The following is a 21,378-nucleotide window of genomic DNA, read 5'->3' on the forward strand; positions in this document are numbered from 1 at the left end:
CCAAATCTGCTTTTTATGATTATAACAAAGATACTACAGCTAAGGTAAGCACAGTGTGGCAAAATAGTGAACTGGAAGCACTAAAACCGAAGGGTACACTGACAACGTGGATTAGGATCCCCTTCTATTTTCCACTCTGCTGTTGATTTGTCTTATGAAATTAAATACAAAGGAGTCTAAATGCTTTACATATACACTGTGGCTCTCGATAGTAGCCTTATGAACAAAAAGCCTTGTGGTATTGGAAAAAAATGTTTTAGCTCTTGGAGAGAGTTGTGCTGAAAAAATTATGGTATGTGGGATAATTTACTGACATATTCCTAGAAGTAAGTGTGCTCAAGTAAAGGAAATCCTATCTTTTGATAAATTAAAGAAGTTAAGGGAGATAGCACTTCTATTCAGCGCTATTTGCAAGAGTCACATAAGATGAAAGAGACCGCCAAGGCAGGAAACGACTCAGGAACTTGCTAGAACATCTTATAATCTGGAGCAGCCTTGGGTTTTTGAGAGCACAACAAAGATCTTCAGATAGTGAGAGAACATCTGCCCTGGCTCATTTCACAGGGCAGGGAATACTCTTTCCAAAAACTAGTCACTCCTGGAGGGAGTGAATCTGAGTATCTCAGTCTGCTCTCCAGAGGGAAGAAAGATTTATTCATGGGTTAGTTCATAAGGCAGCTGATAGATTGGTTTGAACTAAGTGCCTATCTTTTGCCTTAGCTCATGGTAGACAGCTTTGCTTTAGCTTTCAACACAAGGGCATCCTTCTGCTTTTGAGGACTGGATGCAGTGGATATCAGTAGAGTTTTCATTGCACTTCCATGTGTTCCTACCTTTCTTCTCAGTTTCTAGAATGGCAAAGAAAAATCAGTAAGAAAGGTAAAATAATTCTTTGCTCCTTTCTGTATGAAAGGGAATCAAGGAAGTAATTTCAAGCAATTTGACAGGTGGACTGTCCATCTTCCTTGCTAACAATAGCAACATTTATTTCTGTGCACTTAGTAAAAGGGTGAAGTTGAAAAAGAGTAGTTAGTTGAGGGAGAATGCCTTAGTAAGCTCAGAGTCATTTTGCTACTATATCAGGACCGTTAGATTCAAACCACATGGATTTTAGATCCAATAGGAGTTCAGCTTGTAGTAAAAACAGTGCAATAGTGGTCATGCTCCAACTGCATATGGATTTTTCACCAGGTGTAATTACCACGAATCTGAGTCTTCAGGCATCAGAAGTTAGCTGTCAGCATCATGCAGTGTACTTCCATGGGCTTCCTCCTAGCACTGGGGTGTCTCCTCTCATTGCTTGCACTTACATTGGCTTTGGTTTTCCCCACCTGTGAAGTTGCAGGCTGGTTTGCTACTCCTGTACAAGCACTTGGCTAAGCTTTGAGCTGTTGGGCTGACCAGGATCTCAGAGGGAAACAGTTTCATGACTTAGTTTGGGTTTTATCCCTAATTTTTACACTGATCGAAGGAGAGTGTCCATGTCATCACTGTTCTACCCAGAAGCTCCCTGACTGTAGCTGACTGTCCAGTCCCTCTGCAAATTCTGCACTGTTTTTTACTGCTCTCTCAGCTGACTGCTCATCTGTTAGCAAATTTAAAAGCATATATACTACTGAATGTGAAATTTTGATCTGTCTGGTTCTATGGATTGTTTCTATCTCATTAATTAATGAGAGGTGACATATTCCTGCACTCAGGTGACCATCACACATCTTTCTGACCATTGTGAATGCATTGTATTTCCATTAAAAAAGAAAAAAAAAAAAAAAAAAAAAAAAAAAAGCTCAACTCTCTCTTTTTTTTTTTCTGAGGAATGTCTGAACCAAAGCCAATGTTCCTGTAATTTTAACTGAGCAGCAGCAGAAGATGTAACAGAGATGCTGCTAACACCACTTGGGCTATAACTTATAACTCTACTTACAAAGTTTGCTTGTTTTCTGGCATAATCTCTGACACATACGCTCTAGTCAATCACAGTAAAGTGCCTAATAACAGATGTGGCAATTAAGCTGAAGAATTCTATCTCTCTTTTAATTTTTTATTACAGAGAATAACAAAGTACCTCATTAAACCCACCACCATAGAGGTTTTCTGAATTTGGCATACAAATGTCTGCAAAAATTAGATCTCTGAATAGGATGCCTTGTCACTAAAGGTGCTGTATCAGAGAATGCTATCAACAGACCATTTTTGTAATGACAAATATGTGCTCATGCGACTGTTGTCTTTTGAAACTCATACTGTAAAGAGGTACAGATTTAAAGAATGCAACATGTGTCCTAAAGGATAACAATCTGAGAGATTTAGGAGCTTGTGCTCAAGTTAATAAAAATGCAGTCTTGATTCTTCTAGCTTCAAATTACACTGCTTTTGGCTGGAATTAGCAGCAGACATTTTTAGGAAGGTTTCAGATAACCTGGAATCAAAGTAAATTAACATATTTTAATATGAAAAATTATCTTGAAAAAAAAATTAATTAAAATTTAAAAAGTCTTTCTTTGATTGTTAGAGTGTCTAAGGCAGTTGCCTTTATTAGTTTATTTTAGTGATGAACCAGGCATTCTTTTTGAAGAAGAGTCTGGTTCATCATTAAAATAAATGAATTTAAAAATTTAATGATTTGGGATGTTTTCAAAATTGAGGTGAGAGAAAACTGAAATTGATATAAATCGCTACTGGAGAGTTTGATAAGAAATACTCATTATCAAAGTGTTTTAATGCATAAAGTGCACAGCTGTTTACTTTGTCATTCAATGAAAGAACATGTTTTGTTGTTACCAATCACTAGTGTTGGTAGCAGTTTTATTTCTTCAAGGTGGGATTTATTCTTTAATAAACAGCACCTTGCTTTCCAGCTTTGGTTATGTAGCTAGAAGTATAGTGAATCTATGCAAGTCTGTGTGCATTTACTTCTGTGTATACATAGGCACCAGTGTGCATATATGTGTGCACACACTCAAACTTACAGAAGAGAGATCCCTCCTATGCCCTCAGGCAGCTGACAAGCTGGATTTCTCTCCAGGAATATCTTTTCTTCTCTTTTGACAAACTGGGAGACTAAGCACTAAAACTATGTAACTGCAAACATGTTTTTTTAAGTTTGCAATGCTTTTTTATTTGTTTGTTTTAAAAATGAAGTATTGAGTTTAGGTATCTTGAATGTCCAGCTGTTCCATAACTGCTTGCTTATATGTCTGCAGATATAACAGGACACAGATGGGACACCAATCCAGGTTGTCACCCTGTAATGTCAGGGAGCAGTGGAAATCAAATAAGCTAGTAAGAAAAGGACCAAGATTATTTAAATAGAAGGCTCACAGATACAAGCACTGTTTTCATACCTGCAGATGCTCATAGACTTTATCAAGGGTACACAGAGTAAAGTTAAGTCATACCCAGGCTCTCCTGGAGCAGAGGCAATGAAGTAGAGCAACCATCACTATAAACAGACATAATGTGATCACTTGACAGCATCTCATTAGGGACTTCATATCTAGTATTTTAGCTATAGTGGAGGAGAACAAGCAAGAAATGAAATGACTAGTTGGGAAAGTGGGTCTTGTCTTGCATATGTTGGTCTATAGATTCAGTCCAATTATTCTAACTAGTAGCAACTCCAAAAGAGCTCCCATGGTTGATCTTAACATGTTCCTCTCTGTGTAAAATGGCCTCAGCAGGTTATCCTGTAGCGTCACTGAAAGCTCTTTAGGGCAGAATTGCCATTGACTTCAAGAGAATATGATTTGCTCCTTTAACTGTGGCTTTGTTAAATAGAATTATTTAGGCTCTTTTGGTTTGCATTATAGTCCTCAATTTTCCCCTTTGAGGAAAGAATGGAGGAAAGCTATATCCATTCTAACTATTGCAAAGCCAAAATAAAAGGTAGAAGAAATGAATGAATGAAATGTGAGCTAAGACACTTCTGGGTTCCCCATTCTTCTCTCACGGTGTTTTGGGTTTGCTTTGTTGTGAGAGGGGAGGTCTGATGCAGTGAATCATAGGCTCTTTGAACTGGATTGCTGAAAGTGGAAGACAAAACCTAGTAAATAATGCATTGAAATGTTTCAGTGCTACACAGACTGTTAAAATGAGATGGCAATGTTTTGTTTTTGTTTTTGTTTTTTTTTTCCTTTGAAAATTAAAAACTGTCCTGTGGTAGTTTGTCCAAAGTGCTCTGTTGAGAATTTGCAGGAATGAAATGTTCAGTCTAAATCATGAAACAGAAGCTATCTGAAATAGCAATTTTATTTGCTGTAGAATGTTATATAAAAATGACATTTTGAAGATAAACATATTGAAGCAGTGTTACCAGCAAATCTGTTCACAAATTACAAAACTTATTAGCAACAAGAAGATGAGTATGTTTTTACATGTGAAGTTCATAAAGAAAGAGTCTAGTAAAAGGCTGTCTGAAGTGTGGGGAACTGCAGACTGAAGATTTTTGTCCGTGTTGACAGAGGCTGTGTCTGGGAAGGAGAAGAATCTAATGTATGTGGAAGCGTATGTGGAAAAAGAGAACGTGCATGTAATTGGGGAAGGAAAAAAAACAGAGGAGGTCTTTGAAGAGAGCTGAAACAAGAAAGCAAAAGACTTTTATAGAAGGCAGACACATTTGAAATGGATCCTAAATGAATAGGAATCCAAAGGAATTGTCTGGGTCCTGTGGTTGTACTCCTTTATGCACTAACAAAATGTTGGATACAGTGTCTGAAAGGCTGGTGCTTGAGATAATAGGAAAATAAAGTTCACAAAAGCTACAGTCAAGAGAGAGTAAAAGTATGAATGAGAATTTCCGCATAAGTGGAACCAGGGAATTGGTGTATTTAGGCAACCACAGGATTGTCCCAGGCAACTTGTCAGCAACCACAAAGTTTTCACAGTTGCATCCATGAATATAATATTCTTAGGGGAAAAAAAAAAAAAGATATCAGATATCTGGTGATGTTATCTTATTAGGGGACTATGCTAAACATTCAGTAAAGATTTCTTACCAAGTTATTCTGTTGAAACAGAGCTTTCATACATGCCAGTGACATCTAGCTTGAGAAATAATTTTCCCTAAACATCTGCATCTTAGCTCTCTAGCCTTCACCTGTACAATTAAACAGATGAATGGTCCAGTAAGGACTACATTATTTGATTAAAAATACGAAAAGGGAATGAAGAAGTCTGGATATGGTTTCTTGATCAAGTCCGGGACTGTATCACTTGACGTAAAAAGTATAGTATTTACTTTCATTACTAGTATCCATCAACAGCTATCCTGGGAAGGATGCCCAGTGCTGACAGGTGCCATCTACATACAGACCGAAAGCCACTGGTGCATCTCTGCACACCCCCTTGCCTGCTGGCCCTTCAGGCTTGTGCCTGCTGCCTGTCCCCAGACCACAACGGTTCCCTGTGTTGGTGGCCTTGTCCCAGCCGGGGGGAAGGAACCAGCCAGATCCCGGCTCTTGCACACCCCTGTGTCCCGCTGCTGTTTACTTCCAATATGTGGCTGGTGGCTTTCCCCAGGAGCAGCTGGCCTGCCCTGGGACCATCAGCAGCTGTGGAGAGGGAACGGAAAAGGAAGACAATCGTGAACCTCTGTGCAGACCACAGCTGCAATAGCTTGCACAGAAACAGTAATGTCTGAATATCCACACAAAACTTAGCAGAAAGGTATGGCAATTGAAGTTGGTCTTTCTAAAGCCAGGCTTTTGCATGCCCTTCACTTCACATGGACTACTCTTGATCCTGAGTTCTGCCATGCTAAAAAGCCCTAGGCTGTGATTGCCTAAAATTTTGAGCCTGAGATAATGCTACTATCAAGTATGGACACAGGCTGTTAACATTTTTCAGTGATCTATTTACCAATCTGGTTAAGTATAAATTATTCTCAGAAGTAATTTCCTTTTCTTTGTCCTTCCTCATCCCACATGTAACTTCATTAAGCATCTCTTACTCTTGTTACATTATTTGGCTTGGGATGAAAGAATATTAAACATCTTGAGGAACTTGTGTTTCTTTTCTTTTTTTTTTTTGTTTTAATAAGAGTTGAATGTTAACAATAAATCATTCTTCAGTGATACCCAGAATAGAAACAGAAATGAAGTACACCTTCTTGACATCATTTCATATAGTCCACTTAATGTTTCTTGTGTAAAAGAATTTATATCAGGATTTATGTTCTAGTCACTGTTCATCTTCTAAAGTTGTACTTTTCAGATACTTTGTCTTGGATTCTAGACAGCCTTAATAAAGACAACTGTCTTTATTGCATATTTTTTTCATCTGGTTGGAAAAGAGCTGGACAGCATTTTTAGCTGAAAGATTTATTTGTTAACAGTTCATCTGTGCAGTTTCCTGTGTGAATAATCTTCAGATGTGCTCCATATGCCATTCACACATGTATAACAGGTAACCTTAACGATCATGACCTTGCATGTTTAGGATCTGTATTTGTTATCTTCCTGAAAATAATGTAAAATGTTTTAATGTCAACAGTACTCTGGTTTAGTGCAAAGTGACATACAGTGAAAGGACCCCATGCCTGTGATGTTTGGCAACCTGCCCCAGAGGAATAATAATGAGTCCATCTACAAAGGATCTGGGATGCTGGCATTTGTTCTTTTCCATGCCTCCTTGCCCCACGCAAACTTGACTTCCACTGAACTTTCTTTTCCTCTGCTTTTAACACTGGTATGTGAGAGGAGAAGGGGATTGATAAATTGATAAATGGATATGTCATCCTTGACAGTTTAGTGCCTGTGGTCATTTTGACTGTATAGTGAAAATGCTTCATAACTGTAAGTGAATTTGATAGTCCAAAGAGAGCCTCATTTTTTTTTTTTTTTCCCCAAGAATCCAGAAACTTTACTTTGATCTTCTACAGTAAGAATATGTCTTGAAAAGGATACTGATGGGTGACATGCAGGAAAGTACCGAGTCCTATAAAATGCAGTTCATGATAGTGATGGAATAGCTCTATTTTGGGTTTGTACAGCAGGTGAAGCTGGGCAGGAAATGCTTGAGTTTCCAGTTGTCTGGGACTCTGTTGCAACACTGTGCAGCATAGCTAATATAGAGACGAAAGTTGAGAATTTCTGATTCTTCCAATTGGTGACATTACCTTCTTTTGTTCCTTTTAATTCCAGTTCGACAATTTCACTGTATCATGGTATAATAGAATGGCTTGGGACCTCAAAGCCCACCAAGCCCCAACACCATGCCATAGGCAGGGCTGCCCCCCCCAGCTCAGCTGCCCAGGGCCCCATGCAACCTGGCCTTTAGTGCCTCCAGGAATGGGGCATCGCAGCTTCTCTGGGCAGCTGTGCCAGGGCCTCACTGCCCTCTGAGTAAAGAAGTTCCTCCTAACACCTGATCTAAATCTCCTCTCTTTTTGTTTAAAACCAATCCCCCCTTATCCTGTCTCTGTCAGAGAAAAAAAATCTTTCCTTCCTGTTCATGAGCAATGAGGTCTCCCCAGAACCTTCTCTTCTCTAGACTGAACAAGCTCAGCTCCCTCAACATTTCTGATAATCTTAATGGCCTCCTCTGGACCCACTCCAACAGTTCCACATCTTTCCTGTACTGGGGGCTCCAGAGCTGGACTCAGTACTGCAGATGGGCCTCACAAGGGCAGAGTAGAGGGAGACAATCCCCTCTCTCTCCCTGCTGACGCTCCTCTTTTGTTCCAACTCAGAATACTGTTGGCCTTCTGAGCTGCAAGCGCATACTGCTGGCTCATGTCCAGCTTTTCATCCACCAGAACCCTCTCATCCTACTCCACTCCTTATGTGTTCTTTTCACAGTCTGTACTCATATCTGAGATTGCCCTGACCTAAGTGCAGCCCTGGCATTTGTCCTTGTTGAATCTCATTAGGCTCTCATGGGCCCACTTCACAAGCTTGTGCGTATCCCCTGGATCCCTTCATTGTGTTCTATCAGCTGTACCTCTCAGCTTGGTGCCAACTTGCCAAGAGCACACTCAACCCAGTCATCCAGGTTGTTGATAAAAATATTAAAGAGTACCAATCCCAAGACAAGTTCCTGGTGGATGCCAATTATAAATGGCCTCCATCCGGACGTAGAGCCACTGATAGTTTGTTAGACAATTCTGGAACAATATGTAGTATGATAATGGCCAGCCACTCCAGCCCTTCACTTGAAAGTTTTCATGCTTACGTAGAAAGTGCCTATTCCAAAATGCAATTTAACAGATGCCTTCTGTTATTTAAGATCTTATTATTCCACTTTTTTTTTTCTTTAAAGAATGAATAGTGAAGCGATGCAGCCTATGAAATTATATCACTAGTTAAAGTATCCTGACACCATAGATTCCAAAACAGACATTTCCACAACTTACAGATAAATAATGCCTGGCTCCTTTTAGATCTGTAGGTTGTCAATGTATAATCTGGAACTTGGTCTCCGTTAATTTCAGTTTAAATAAGCAATAGATTTGGAATTTTTGAGCCACTAAGCCAATTCATACAGACAAACATTACAATTACATAAGTTCCTTTTTTTCTTAGAAGCAACTGATAATTAAAAAGAAACAGGAAAAAAAAAAGGAAAAAAAAAAATTCATTGATTTTTTTTTTCCTCCATAGTATAGCCCTTGAAAAAAGAAGCAAAATGCTTCTAAAAAAGACCTGTTCCAGCATATTCAGCCTTTTATTTGTTTATTTGTCAGATATCAGTCTGAAGTCATTTTTTCATTTAGCTGCTCATAGTCTGTCTTAGAAAAGCTTTGGACTCTTCAAAGTTTTCATTTTTTTTTAAATGAACTAACTGAGGTTTGAGTCTCTGTTGGAGGTATAGCTGTCCTTAAATGTCTTATGGAAACCCTTTTCTTCATTGATAGAGTATTATGGGATATTACTAATTGCCTTGTAGGCAATTGGCATAAATGACTGCCATCCTGAGGGACTGCTGTTGTGAAAGAGCTTGCAGAAGAATAAATGAGTGTGAATTTGAAACCTGGAGGGACTGTTGCTTTGGTGTACTAGGATGTGAAATCAGAAAATGAATATCTTCTCTTGTGGAGTGAGCTTAGTGATTGGATTACTGCATTTTATGGCTACTTATATACTTAGCACATTCAGTAAGCAAGTTGTTAGTTAGGGTATTGTTGAAGTGGCCTGTCAGAATACATTTGTCTGTGCATTAACATCCTAAAGAAACACAGGAGGGTTATCTTGTTTAACCTGCACCAAGAAAGGGCCTTGTCATCTCTGATGGTCAGGTTTTGAAAGAGCCATTCAGTTTAGGTCATTCTTGAGTTATCATTTAGCAAACTGTCCAAATTTCACATGTTCTGTCAAGAAAAATCTTAGCTTTGAAGACGAATGGTAGTTTGGTCTCTTCTGTGCTCACCTAAGTAGCAATGATGTCTTTGGAGTGACATATTTTGAGCATTCAAGAAGAGACAGTCACTTGTGGTGAGATGGTGTGATTGTTGTGTTTTTGTTTTTGTTTTTTTTTTTTTAAGTTTTCCCAGACGTCTGGGGTTTATGTGATAATGCTGCTATTCAGGTTAGTTCGTATTTATTTTATGAGTGAGGTTTCATGTGACATTATCCAACTGATTTCCAAAGGAGAACCACTTTCTGCTCTTCCGTCTATTAATTTTCTAATGCAATCAATGAAAGCAATCAGATTTTCTTCATAGAAGTTAACATGGGACTAATCATTATTGACAAGATTAGGTCAGGCTCAGATTTTGCTTCACTTGACATCGGCTGTGTAAAAGATGATTTTATAAACAAATTGTGGATCTGGTAGAGGATCTGAACCTTGGGAGTGAGAATAGCATAAAGGTATCAGAAATGCTAAGTAGGAGCTAAAGAACCAAAAAATTCACCAGAAGATCTTTACAAAATGTCTTTATCTCATCTGGAGCTGTAATTTCTACATGCTGGTAGCAGTCTGTTATGGGCCCCTTGCTTTTTCACGGCCTTGAGATAATAAGGACAGAGCTATCAGCAACAGAATCTTTAGTAGTGACTATGCAGTTTACAAATCCAGTCTGAGAGTTCATCTGTGATGGACAGAATGAAGAATTTTTAAAATAGGATTTACTGTGCATAGAGGATAACGCAGTGTAAGTGCAATTTAAAACAACCCATTGAACTGCAGCCCAGTGAACACTGTTTGACATACCCATGCTGCACCACTGCGAAAAGACAGAAGTATGTGCTGTGAAATTTTACAGATATCACGACAGTATAGAAAGATCTTAATGTCCTGAAGTTCATCCTCTAATTAAATTGCATATTCCTGCTGCATTTTTTATATTGCAGTGCAGAAATGCTTTAGCAACACTAATGGGAAAGCTACGTCAGCATTTCCCTCAGTCTTGGGTGCATTATGTCATTTTAGCAACTGTATCATTGTATTCTTTGTTGCCAATGCAGTTCTAATCCTACTTGATTCACCAGCAACTTTTGATTTTGCTGACCATAAAAAATTCGTTCACAGCCTTGAGCAACCTTCACCTTTTGCTTTACATTGCTTTATCTTCCTCTTCTCCCTCAGTTCCACCCATTTACCTTTTGTGCAGACCAGTCTAAGGGATAGCTGTGTCCTCTGTGTTATGCTTGTGGCTCTGCTTGGAGCAGGCAGAGAAACTCATCTGAAATTACATCTCAGTATTCAGTTGTCAGAGGAAAAAAAATATATATATATATATATTTGTTACTTATTCTGGTTTTGATCCTGCATTGTATAAAAAAAACGATAATGAAACAGAATGTGTGCTGATACTCTTATCAACACTGCTGGTATTCACAGAGAAAGTGCCTAAAAATCTTAGATGACAACACTTGTTAGCTTTGTTTATGCAATATACATATGGGCTTTTTCATCTGCTTACTGGTGGGATTAATGTAGTTCATGTAGTTGCTCACATTAGAAGTGTTTTAGGGGAGTATTTATAATTTTGGGGAGTATGTTTTTAGCATACACCTGTTATTCCATTTTAAAAATGGGCTTGTTAGTAATTACAATATGCCTTGGGATGTTCAATTTGTTAATATGACTATTATTGATGGCTATTAATATCTTGATTTGATAAAGTAGACATATAATGAGCTAAGTATATTTAATAGGAATACAGAAATGTATGAGAGTAATCTATGGATGCGTCATGCAGCTGCATTGCTTTCTTGTTCACATTTTAAAACTGTGGGACTGCATTAAAGCCCATGAAAACAGAGATATATCTGATCTAAACAGACTGTGACCTCATGGCACAGGACTTACCTTAAAGATGCAAATGAAGATGGCTTTTACTCCAAGTTTTAGGGTAATCAGATTTTAACGTTTTCTGTAGATGCCTGGTAGAAAGTGTTTATGGCTTGGGAACATGAATTACACAATATCATGTAGCAGGCCAGAGGAGCTTTCAGTTTTAGTGTGTGTTATTATTTCCCTCTCACTTCTACTAATCACTGATTTACAGAGATAAGGCATCCTGCAGCCTGAACATTATTATTACTTAACTCAAGGTACACTGTATGTAGATAGTGAGAACACTGATGTATTGGGTGAGATGGTTTAAGCAAAATGTAAGAAGAAAAGTGAATTTCTGAAAAGGGTATCTCAGTGCTAACTGCAGACATCAAGAGTTAAATCAGTCATCTGCATTTTTTATTGCTAATATAAACACTTTAGCAATGCTAATCAGTAGTGCTGATTTTCTGTTTTGATTTTCCTTAATAATTAAGCAAAAGATCGGGAATGCAATCAAGTTTTACACTAGGGGGTTCATGCAAATTTTTTTTTTTAATTTTATTTCATTAATTTTATACTTTGTTAAATGTATCCAAAAGGAAAATTACTGAAGTTGAGAAGAAGAAGAAAAAAAGAAATACAGTTTATGGTCTGCTTAATCAAAGTGACTGCTTCTAATGAGGGAAATCGCCACTCTGTTGAAATTATTAGCTGAAAATACAGCTGCTTTTATTCCTTCTTAAATAACTGCACATTGGCTACTCTGCTATGCAGAGATACAGTTATAGACCGTGAAATGTCCTTCAGCAGCCATGATTTTTCAAGAGAGATTTAGCAAAATGGGATCACCTCTGCGTTCCCAAATATTTCTTTCTGTGAAATTTTCTTTCTGTGTTTTTTTATGTCGACTTCTGAAGAGGGTCCTGTAAAGTAAGACTATTTCATCTCTTTATTTTCATGGATTTATTTTTTTTTTATGATCTCAGAAGCAATATAGTGTTAAAGTTTGTTTGAAAATTGAGATACAAGGTCAAATGTTTACCAGAAGGGGAAGAAGGGTAGTTTGAGCCATTACAGATTATCTTCTGCCAGCTTTCATTCTGGCATTTATGAATTCAAGGTAAGTCAAATTCTAAAAGTGATTTGGTATGTAAATTAAAACTTTGCTTGAAATCTAAGATAGACTCAGTCAGAGTACTGGGATAATCTTTTAGATTTTTATGCTATTAAGGTAATTCATTTATGAGGAGAATGCTTTTGCTATTTGGGAATTGTAAAACTGGGAATGAAGGGGCTATTTATGCAGGCTATATTGGGAATTTGACTTAAAAGAGCAATAACACTAGAATAAAATGGGACACTATCTTTTGACGATTTAAAGCAAATTGATTGAAACTCTTCCTCTGAATAATTAATTTGTTTGCATAGGAATTATTAGTTAGTCAATAAAAGGCACTGTAACATTTTTTTGCAAATTGTTAACTAACGTTGCACGTACTAATAGTGTTGTCTAACATCTGGAAGAATTAATAAAAAAACATATGACACCTCTCCTTATCCCCTGTGGGGAGGTGTTTTGTGCGTGAGCTAAAATCATGGTAGCACCAGGTATTGAGATGCAGCCTTTCCTGAGCAGACACTGGGCACTGCACCCTTGCTGGCCCAGGTTTTCAGTGCTTAGGCATCCTTAGAGAGACTGTATTGTGAAACCGGTTCATAATTTTGGGAATATGGTTTTAACAGAAAGTGCCACATCAACTGAAGCTGCCTAAGGTCTTTATCTTTTTGAAAAAGTTGGTGCTGCTATCCATCAATGGGGTAGCACAAATCACTTTTTTGAGTAAGTCAAGTTCAGGCTTTTTGATGACATGTTGTCAAGCCAAACCTTTAATTAGGGTATTTTTGTTGTTGTGGTCTTCAGGAGGCTCTAGTCTTTCCTTTAAATTACAGCTGTCTGTATCTGTTATCTGGTAGGGACAACCACCATGAAGCGGTCTGAGTCTGCCTAGCCACTTGCAGAAAACAATTCTATTTTTTTCTACCAAAAATGGACATGTATTTACTGCTGCTGTGCAGGCATCAGGTGTTTCTTGAAGTACCCATTGGTTTCTACCACCAAACCATTGATTATATATATCCTAATAAAATGAATAATTAGTTTTGGCTCCTTTATCATTTGTATAGTATCTTCATAAATCATAAACACATATATATATATATATTTTACAGGCTACCTTTTTGAAAAGATGTTTCTTCATTTGAACTCCCTTTTTGGATTCCCTGTTATTCTCCTGTACCATTGGCTGGGGACAACTTTATCTTTGAATCTTGAAGATCCAAATGTGTGTAGCCACTGGGAAAGGTAATAGTTTCTTTAACAGAAAACTTGATACAAATACTGATTGTAATAATGTATGTTTTACTAGTATGTTTTACTTAACACATTTTAAATGATTTAAAACTTTCAATCAAATAATGAACTAGGAATAAAATTTTATGCTAACACATGGGCAGAGTAACTTCAGGGTAAATAAAAGACTTTCATGCTGGGGTGAAATGCAGCCATCGTTGTGGTAGCAGTTAGAATGCAAAAACCACATCAGTTGCACAGGCAATGTTACAGAACCATCTAAGGACAAGAAAGGAATCAAAGCTTTTTTTATATATAAGTGAAAAGGAGCTTTTACATATGCAAAATGCAATTAGCCATATTGGAGTTTGGCCAAATTTGATTATGCTGATTCTTTTCTTTTCAACATTCTTGGAATCTAAATTAAGATTTGTTGTTTAATTTTTTTGATGAGGTTCAGAAATTTGTAACATACAGCTATAAATTCATCCATTTAGTTAATTAATTTGTTCACCAATTTCATGTTAATTGCAAGTAGAATGCTCACAGTGGGTCGAGAGGTTGAACTGCAAGCATTTGTTGTACTTTTTCTTGAGTGAAGATTATAGTAGTGAAACGAGGCCTGAATGTCTCACTGCTGTTATTTTATTAAGGCCATGACTGATCAGCTATTTCCTGAGCAAGTCTAAGTGTTCATTTGAAAACATAAGTATTGTCTTCACTGGAAGTAAATTGTATTTTATGCTGGGAATGCTGCTGAGCTACTGTACATTTATGTGCAATTGATATGGCTAGATCTTTGCAGAGAAAGTTGAAACTTGTATTTAATTTTTTATGAAGTCTGCATATAAAAAAAGGCACTTAAGGACTTTCCTCAGCAATTAATCTCAGCTTGTGTTAAGCAAGGGTAGGAGCAGATACTTTGCATGCAATTTAGTATATACAGTATTTGGTATATGAAGTTACCATACTAGATACCTCTTTACAACATTCAGGCACAAGCTGAGGTTGTTACTTGATGCTACTCCACGTTGTATCTCCTTTACTTTCTGTTTTTATCCATAAAAGAAGTTTTGAGGGAAGACATACAGTAGTGAAAACAAAATGGCAAAAAACAATAATGTTTACAGAGCATAACATGTATTAAAATGATGAAAGTCTGCAGAAAAAAAAAAAAAAATTCATCAAGCACATCCAGTTTTTGAATAAAGTTTTATCTTTCTCTAATTATTTAAGCCTCAGAAATGAGGAGGAGCTGCAAGTGAACTTCCTGAAACTGGTGCTGTTTCTTAGAACAGGCAGCAGGGGAATGAATACAGCTACAACAGAGTAAAGCCTCCAGATACAAGTTTGTTGTTGCTGCTCTCAGTGGCAGTGCTATAAATCTACCGTATCTGTCATAAAACGATCTTCACAGATGAACTCTGATCAGCAAAAATGGATGAGCTGGATGTGGCGTTCAGCAACAAGCAGGCACAGACGTTTTGTTAGGCTGTCTTACAGCTGGACGAATTAGAGATGCTTGCCTTTTTAGGGCATAGAAAAACAGGGAGTAAGTTCTGGGCAGTGAGGAGTGAATGGACCTGGATATGTTTTCTCTTAGTATAGGTGATGACAGCAGTAGGAGGAGATTGTGGTCGTTACCCTGTAGTAGGTGCTGAGGGGTCAAAGGTGGCATGGAAATTCAGATGGGCTGTACACTCAGCAAGTGTTTTGATTGCTCCTGGGAACCAGTGCTACAACAGGGAGAGACCATGCATTCCCATATTTTCTAACCCTTTTACGCAACCAGGGACTGACAGGCTGCCAGCACAAACAGTCTGCACAAGAGTTTTCTAGAGTGATTCAATATTTTTCCCCACTGCAGCAGCAGATCTCTTCCTCTGGCCCCACTGACAGCTCTGGAGGATCTGGATTTCAGAGCACAGATTTATTTCTAGGACACCACACTCATAATTTGGCAGAAAGCAGTAAAAGACCTCCAATATAAAAAAAAGGTTCTCTGTTCAAAATTAAACAGAAAACAAGCAAGCAAAAAGCGTGGACTTAAATATAATTTCTGACTGCTGAACAGACTGTTGGCTGGCACAATTGTTTTATTTATATTGTTTCAGTAATTATTACCTCTATGTATTTATATTGTACCACCCACTTTCACATCAAAGTAAATTGGCAGACCTTCCCACTCCTGTGTCAATGTTTTATTACTTTTAAAATTAAACTTTCTGGAGAGTTTATTTGGATGTGAATATTTTGTTAATTTTTGTACCTTTATATTTAATCATTTTTTTTAGGATTTTTTTGGATAAATATCTTATTAATACATTAGGGTAGTAATAGTAGCATTCAGATTGTAGACAAAAGTGCTAGCATACTACGTGCAGGTCATTGGTAACAGGTAGATATTCGGCTGAAACTGACTATACAGTTTTGCTTGTGAGGGTACATGGAGAATCATTTTAGCAAACACTCTGCCTTGGAATGCAAAAAAGTTTATGTCAGGGTCATGATAGTCTGTTGCTAGGTATGCTATGAATGTGTGAGCCTCCAGGAGCTACAGAATATGACTTAAAAATACGACTTTTTATCAGTTCTAACCACAGCTACTTATCAGGACTTTATAAAAGATTTAATTAAATCAGACTGTACTGTAAAACACTTGCTCAATAATATGTCTGCCCTCTCTCTGTCTCTCCCCAGTTATTCAGTTACAGTGCAAGAGTCATATCCACATCCTTTTGATCAAATTTACTACACCAGTTGTACTGACATCCTAAACTGGTTTAAGTGCACACGACACAGGTGATGTATAATTGCTAATATTGTCAAAATATTGGTATTGTATGTATTTGTAGAGATCTTATGTCTGTTGAAATATAGCATGATATATAGGATATTTTAATTGTAGTCACTTATTTGTGTAATATGTAAGGTATCTGACAACTGGAAAATGCCTAATCCAAGCAAATTCACATTAATTTTATTAGCAGGTTAGGGTATATCATCCCATAGATATCTAACAGAAAAAGAACAAATTAGAAAAAAAGTATGCAGTAAATTAAATTAATTTCCCCAGATCCTGTCATATGTATTTGTTCCAAAATGTCATGAGACACCTTGCTGCTTTGAACCTTATTTTCTGGGGAAAATGTATGTTACTTGAAAGGGAAGTATAACTATATTATTTGATGATGTCTAGAAGTCATCTGGCCCAATTCTTCTGCTCAAACAGAACCACCTAGAACAAGTGGTCCTGCATCACATCCAGATGGCTTTTGAATATCTCTAAGGAAAAATTCACGATATCTTAAAGAGCTTTAAGCAGCATTTAACCAACACAATGTCTCTGTCCCTACAGAAACCAACTCACCTTTGTAAAGATAAACCCCAGAAGTCTCTACCTTGGAAAGTGATTCCATGAGTGATACAGCAAATGGATTTGTTTTGCTAGCTTTTAATCTTCTTTGGGGTTGCTAGTTGTGAAGTTAGTGATACTCTTGTTTGTGCACTGCTTAAGTAGCTAGAATGCTTAACTTTACTGTTGTTTGGCCACCCATGGAAATAAGTTTTTTTGGGGAACCACGAAGACTCTTGAATTCAGCGATAGATAAATAAAGGTCTCTTCTTGGAGTGTTTTTTTTTCTCCTTTTATAATGGCTGTAGATTTTTGAAGATACATAAGAATATAAATTGTTCAATTTTCGAAGTGAAATTTATGCAACAACCATTCATTCTTTCCTTTAGAATCAGTTACCGTACTGCCTACAGACATGGTGAAAAGACAATGTACAGGCGTAAATCCCAGTGCTGCCCCGGATTTTATGAAAGCAGAGAAATGTGTGTCCGTAAGTCCAGCTTTTTTTTTTGCTTTGATATTCTGTGTGTTTAGTGCCTTGCTCGCTCCCTTTTGATGGCTCGACTTGGAGGAGGTGAGGTACCAGAGCCTCAGTTATTCAGAGACAGTCTTGTGAATATGCTGTCATTTGCTATACTATGTATGTGCATATGCTTTTATTAATTTTAGGGAAAAGAATGGGAATGCGCTGTATGGGAAAACAGATATTTCCATTCCTTAGTTTCCAGCTGTTCCTAGTGTTGCCTCCTCCAGCCAAGACCCGGACTGGCTGGCCTACACACAGTGCAGCTCCGGATGAGGCCCTGGCCAAAGTCACCGTATCTGTTACCTCATGCCTCCAGCCTGCATTATGCTGCTTTACCTCTAGTGCTTTTATCTCAAGATTCATTGCTTTATCATTTCCCTTATTGCTACAGTGACAGTGGTAAACCTCCTCCAGTGTTTGGAGGAGCAAAACCTCCTCCAGCAAACTTTCTGCAAAATTGTGGATAATGAGAGGTTTGTCTTTGCCACTGGAATTTGCTACCAAGTTTAGGAGAACACAGTGAAGCAGATAAGTCGTTAGTCTGAAAATTAGTTATCAATATATACACTGAATTTATTTATTCAATATAAATGTGAGTTTCTTAATTTGTTCTGTCTGATTCATATTTAAAATTACGCAAGAATTAAAATTCTCCTGTGGAGCTAACTTTGCATTTATTTGATTCTGCAGTCACTGACCTGCATGAGCATGAGGGTCCTTCACTCCTCATGACCGCCAGTTGGAGTGAGAACTCCATTTCCTCAGGGAAAATGGAGGAGCTCAGTGTTTAATACAATAAGAGAAACATTTTGTGCTCTATGTTGTTTCAGCTAGCTTTTTTCACTTAATATGTTCTGGAGTACAGAACTTATACATTCTGTACTATACATTCTGCACTTACACATCTGGAGTAGACTTTACCTGCATACAGTGTGATATGGCTGGTTGTCCATTTTAACTTGGAAAACAAGTGTGATGTTTTCAACTGGAATTAGCCTGTAAGGGACAGTGACATGAGGAAGACTCTTCTCCTGTATCACTGAAGCAGAAATATCACTGTCAAAAAACCAACACCAATTGTTTCTCCAGAAGAAAATGATGACCATATTGAAAAACACATGCACTTCCTCTCTTTTTCATATGTTAAGATAAAAGAGGATAAGAAACAAGTGTTGTAGATATCTTCTTTCTTGTCATAGCTGCTCTGCAGTGCAGACAGGATTTCTGTTAGAGTTGTTTCCATAGTGTGAATTATTTTTTACTTTGGGGAGGATGTAGAGGAGAAAAATAACAATAGAACAGTAAAATACATCTGCTGTTGATATGCTGTTCTATATTTGCTCCTTTATTTGACTTCTCAATATAAAAAACTCAATTAGAAAATTCTACTGGTAGATGATTTGGGTATTAGTCAACACTTCACTGCATACAGTGATGAACTGAAATCCCGTGACTTCCTTTTGAAAATACTGATTGGGAATTTACAGCATGAACTCTCACAATTGGCTATTCCCCTATGGTAACTGCTTACTAATGGTAATGCTACTGCACTGCTTATTATGAGAAGAAAATTGCTTATCACTGTATGAAGCCATTGTAAAAATGTGGTAGTCTTACATTGCTGAAGGCTCTAAATGTTGTATTCATGTAGGAAAAGAATGACCAATAGTCAGATAAAAGCATAGTCTGAATTTTATGTATTATACATACATACTTTTCAGAATCTTTCTGAGTACAGACTGAATAGATTAACTTGAATTTATCTTAGGACAAGGTGCCTGTGGAATTGTGACTCTAACTTTAATACTTGTTCTGAAAACTTTCAGTAGATGAGACTTACGTTAAATTCTAGTTTTGGTGAGTTACATTTGTGTTTTATCTTTGGATTCAGTAGGTAAACTTGCACATGGAAAGTATACAAACAGGCCTTTTTTATCACTTACACAATATTTATTTTGTTTGCTTATTCTTCACTAAACAACAAATGACCATTGTACTGTTAACTGTCCAAATTCAGACACAGAGTTTTACAGTAATCTTCTTTTGGTTAAAGCTACCTGTAAGATTATATATCGCGGTTAAATTATATCTAAGCTTATAGTATCACAGTTAAAAATCAGCACTTTAAATACAGATACGATCACTACCAATAGGCTGAAAAAAACCTGCACAGCTTTTTTTCCCAGAAACAGTTAACTAACCTTAGTAGCAGAGACTATAACAGAAACAAATAGTGTCAGCAGTACTCTCATCAGCAGAAAAACAACATTGATATAATGTGTTTAGGTTGAGTTCAGGAAGGTCCTTCTGAAACTCCCCAAAAGAATTACCATTTCTTCATTTTGCAACTAAAGTTGAGGCTTCATATCTCCTCACACAATCTTTGATCAGATAATAAATGTGATTTTCAGAAGGCACTTATAGATGGCTTCCCTAAAGTCAGTGGTGAAGCCATGTTTAACTGGTACAGTGGGAGCACCATCAGCATCTGCTTAGAGTACCAAACATACAGAAATGCCAAATAAGCTGCTGCTGAAAAAAAAAAAAAAGAACAAGGAAGTCTGATAAACAACTCATATACCCATTCTTCCAGTGCTTTTGAGTTTGTGGAAATGGTAAGATATTCACACTATTGTTAAGCAGTAAAGCAGCACCAAAAGTTAGTCTCCATCTGTAGCCTTTGGAAGCTTTTCCAGGAACCTCTTGAGAAAGGTCAATATTTTAAATTATGTTAATAAATAGGACAAATCAGTATTTTTTCTATGTAACCTTTGGCCAGTAGACAGATTCTTTTGCAGAGTAAGTTAATTACAGCAAGGAGTATTTAGCCATTCTGAACACAAGCTTCACCACCCTTTAGTAGTTGTGCCACCTGAGTTTGCCTTCAGGTGGATAGAAATCCAAAATTTTTACTTAAATTCCAGCATTGCATTAGGCATCAGTACTAGAATGTTTATAAGCTGGAGCATATCAGTACTTCCACTGCTACATTGTTCTGTAAACTCCTTATATAACTCCTGTTAAAAAGGAGATTGAGTTTCTGATTTCTGGCTTCAGTACTGACAGCTGCAGAAGGGCAGGCCAACTGTGGCTTGGCTGTTGTTTTTTTTTACCCCTTTATTTATTTATTTCCTCTTAATGACTGCAGTGCATTTTTTAGAATATTTTATAGGTTTCCTTTAGATATAGCATGACACTAGTTCATGGTTAGACCTAATGGACTTCCTGAGGTGATCTGAACTCTGCAGGCAGATTCAAAGGTAGATTCATTTTATTAAGTTTTATAAAGCAATTCACTCTTATACTTGAAAACTCCACGCTTAGTCTTTCATTTATTCCAAATTATTTGCAGTCACTTTTGTCCTCAATCTCAAGGAGATTTGTCCTATGGATACTAGGCTGGGCTCCACACTGGGATGGTTTTACAAAAAAGCATAATCATCTCTTTTTTTTTACATTTACAAAATCCACCCAATTTTTACCATCTTTCTGAAATGAAGGAGTTCAGGCATTAAGACATCTGTTGATTTGTTGTGTGTTGACAAAGTAGATTAATCCTTGCAGTGTTTTGGTAGCATGAACATTAACTTTACATACAATTTCTATGGTCTAACAGATTCCTAAGAACACTAAGGAAGGATTAAGCCTATTGAATTTCCCTGAGATGGGAAATGGAAAATAGGCAGACTATGGGGAGAATTAAGAATCTATCTTGATGTATGTAACTGAATACCACTCACCTTAACAATAAAGCAGATAGCAAGCAGAGGAAAAAAAAGATTGACCAAAGGATTTGTTCCAACATGCAGTGTAGAAGGAAGGACTTCATTTGGAAAAGGCACATTTATACTGCAGTTCAAAAGGTACATGAATTTAATCTTACACAAAAAGTGCTGAGGGACCATACTTTAATTAAGGTAAAGGAAG

The 21,378-nt window shown here is 37.2% G+C and overlaps 1 protein-coding gene across 3 annotated transcripts in view; it reads left to right on the forward strand.

The window, feature by feature from the left end:
• MEGF10 (multiple EGF like domains 10) overlaps window positions 1–21,378 on the forward strand; it is a 100,047-nt gene that overhangs the window by 11,859 nt on the left and 66,810 nt on the right. For all 3 annotated transcript variants that reach the window (XM_031609150.2, XM_090131122.1, XM_090131121.1), the window contains exons 2-4: window positions 13,450–13,582; window positions 16,271–16,372; window positions 17,315–17,415. In XM_031609150.2, coding sequence (XP_031465010.2) covers window positions 13,450–13,582; window positions 16,271–16,372; window positions 17,315–17,415 — 336 coding nt within the window. The remainder of the gene's footprint in view (window positions 1–13,449; window positions 13,583–16,270; window positions 16,373–17,314; window positions 17,416–21,378) is intronic.

The sequence above is a fragment of the Phasianus colchicus genome, chromosome Z (genome assembly GCF_987193195.1).
Source record: "Phasianus colchicus chromosome Z, bPhaCol1.hap1.1, whole genome shotgun sequence".
Classification (NCBI taxonomy): domain Eukaryota; kingdom Metazoa; phylum Chordata; class Aves; order Galliformes; family Phasianidae; genus Phasianus; species Phasianus colchicus.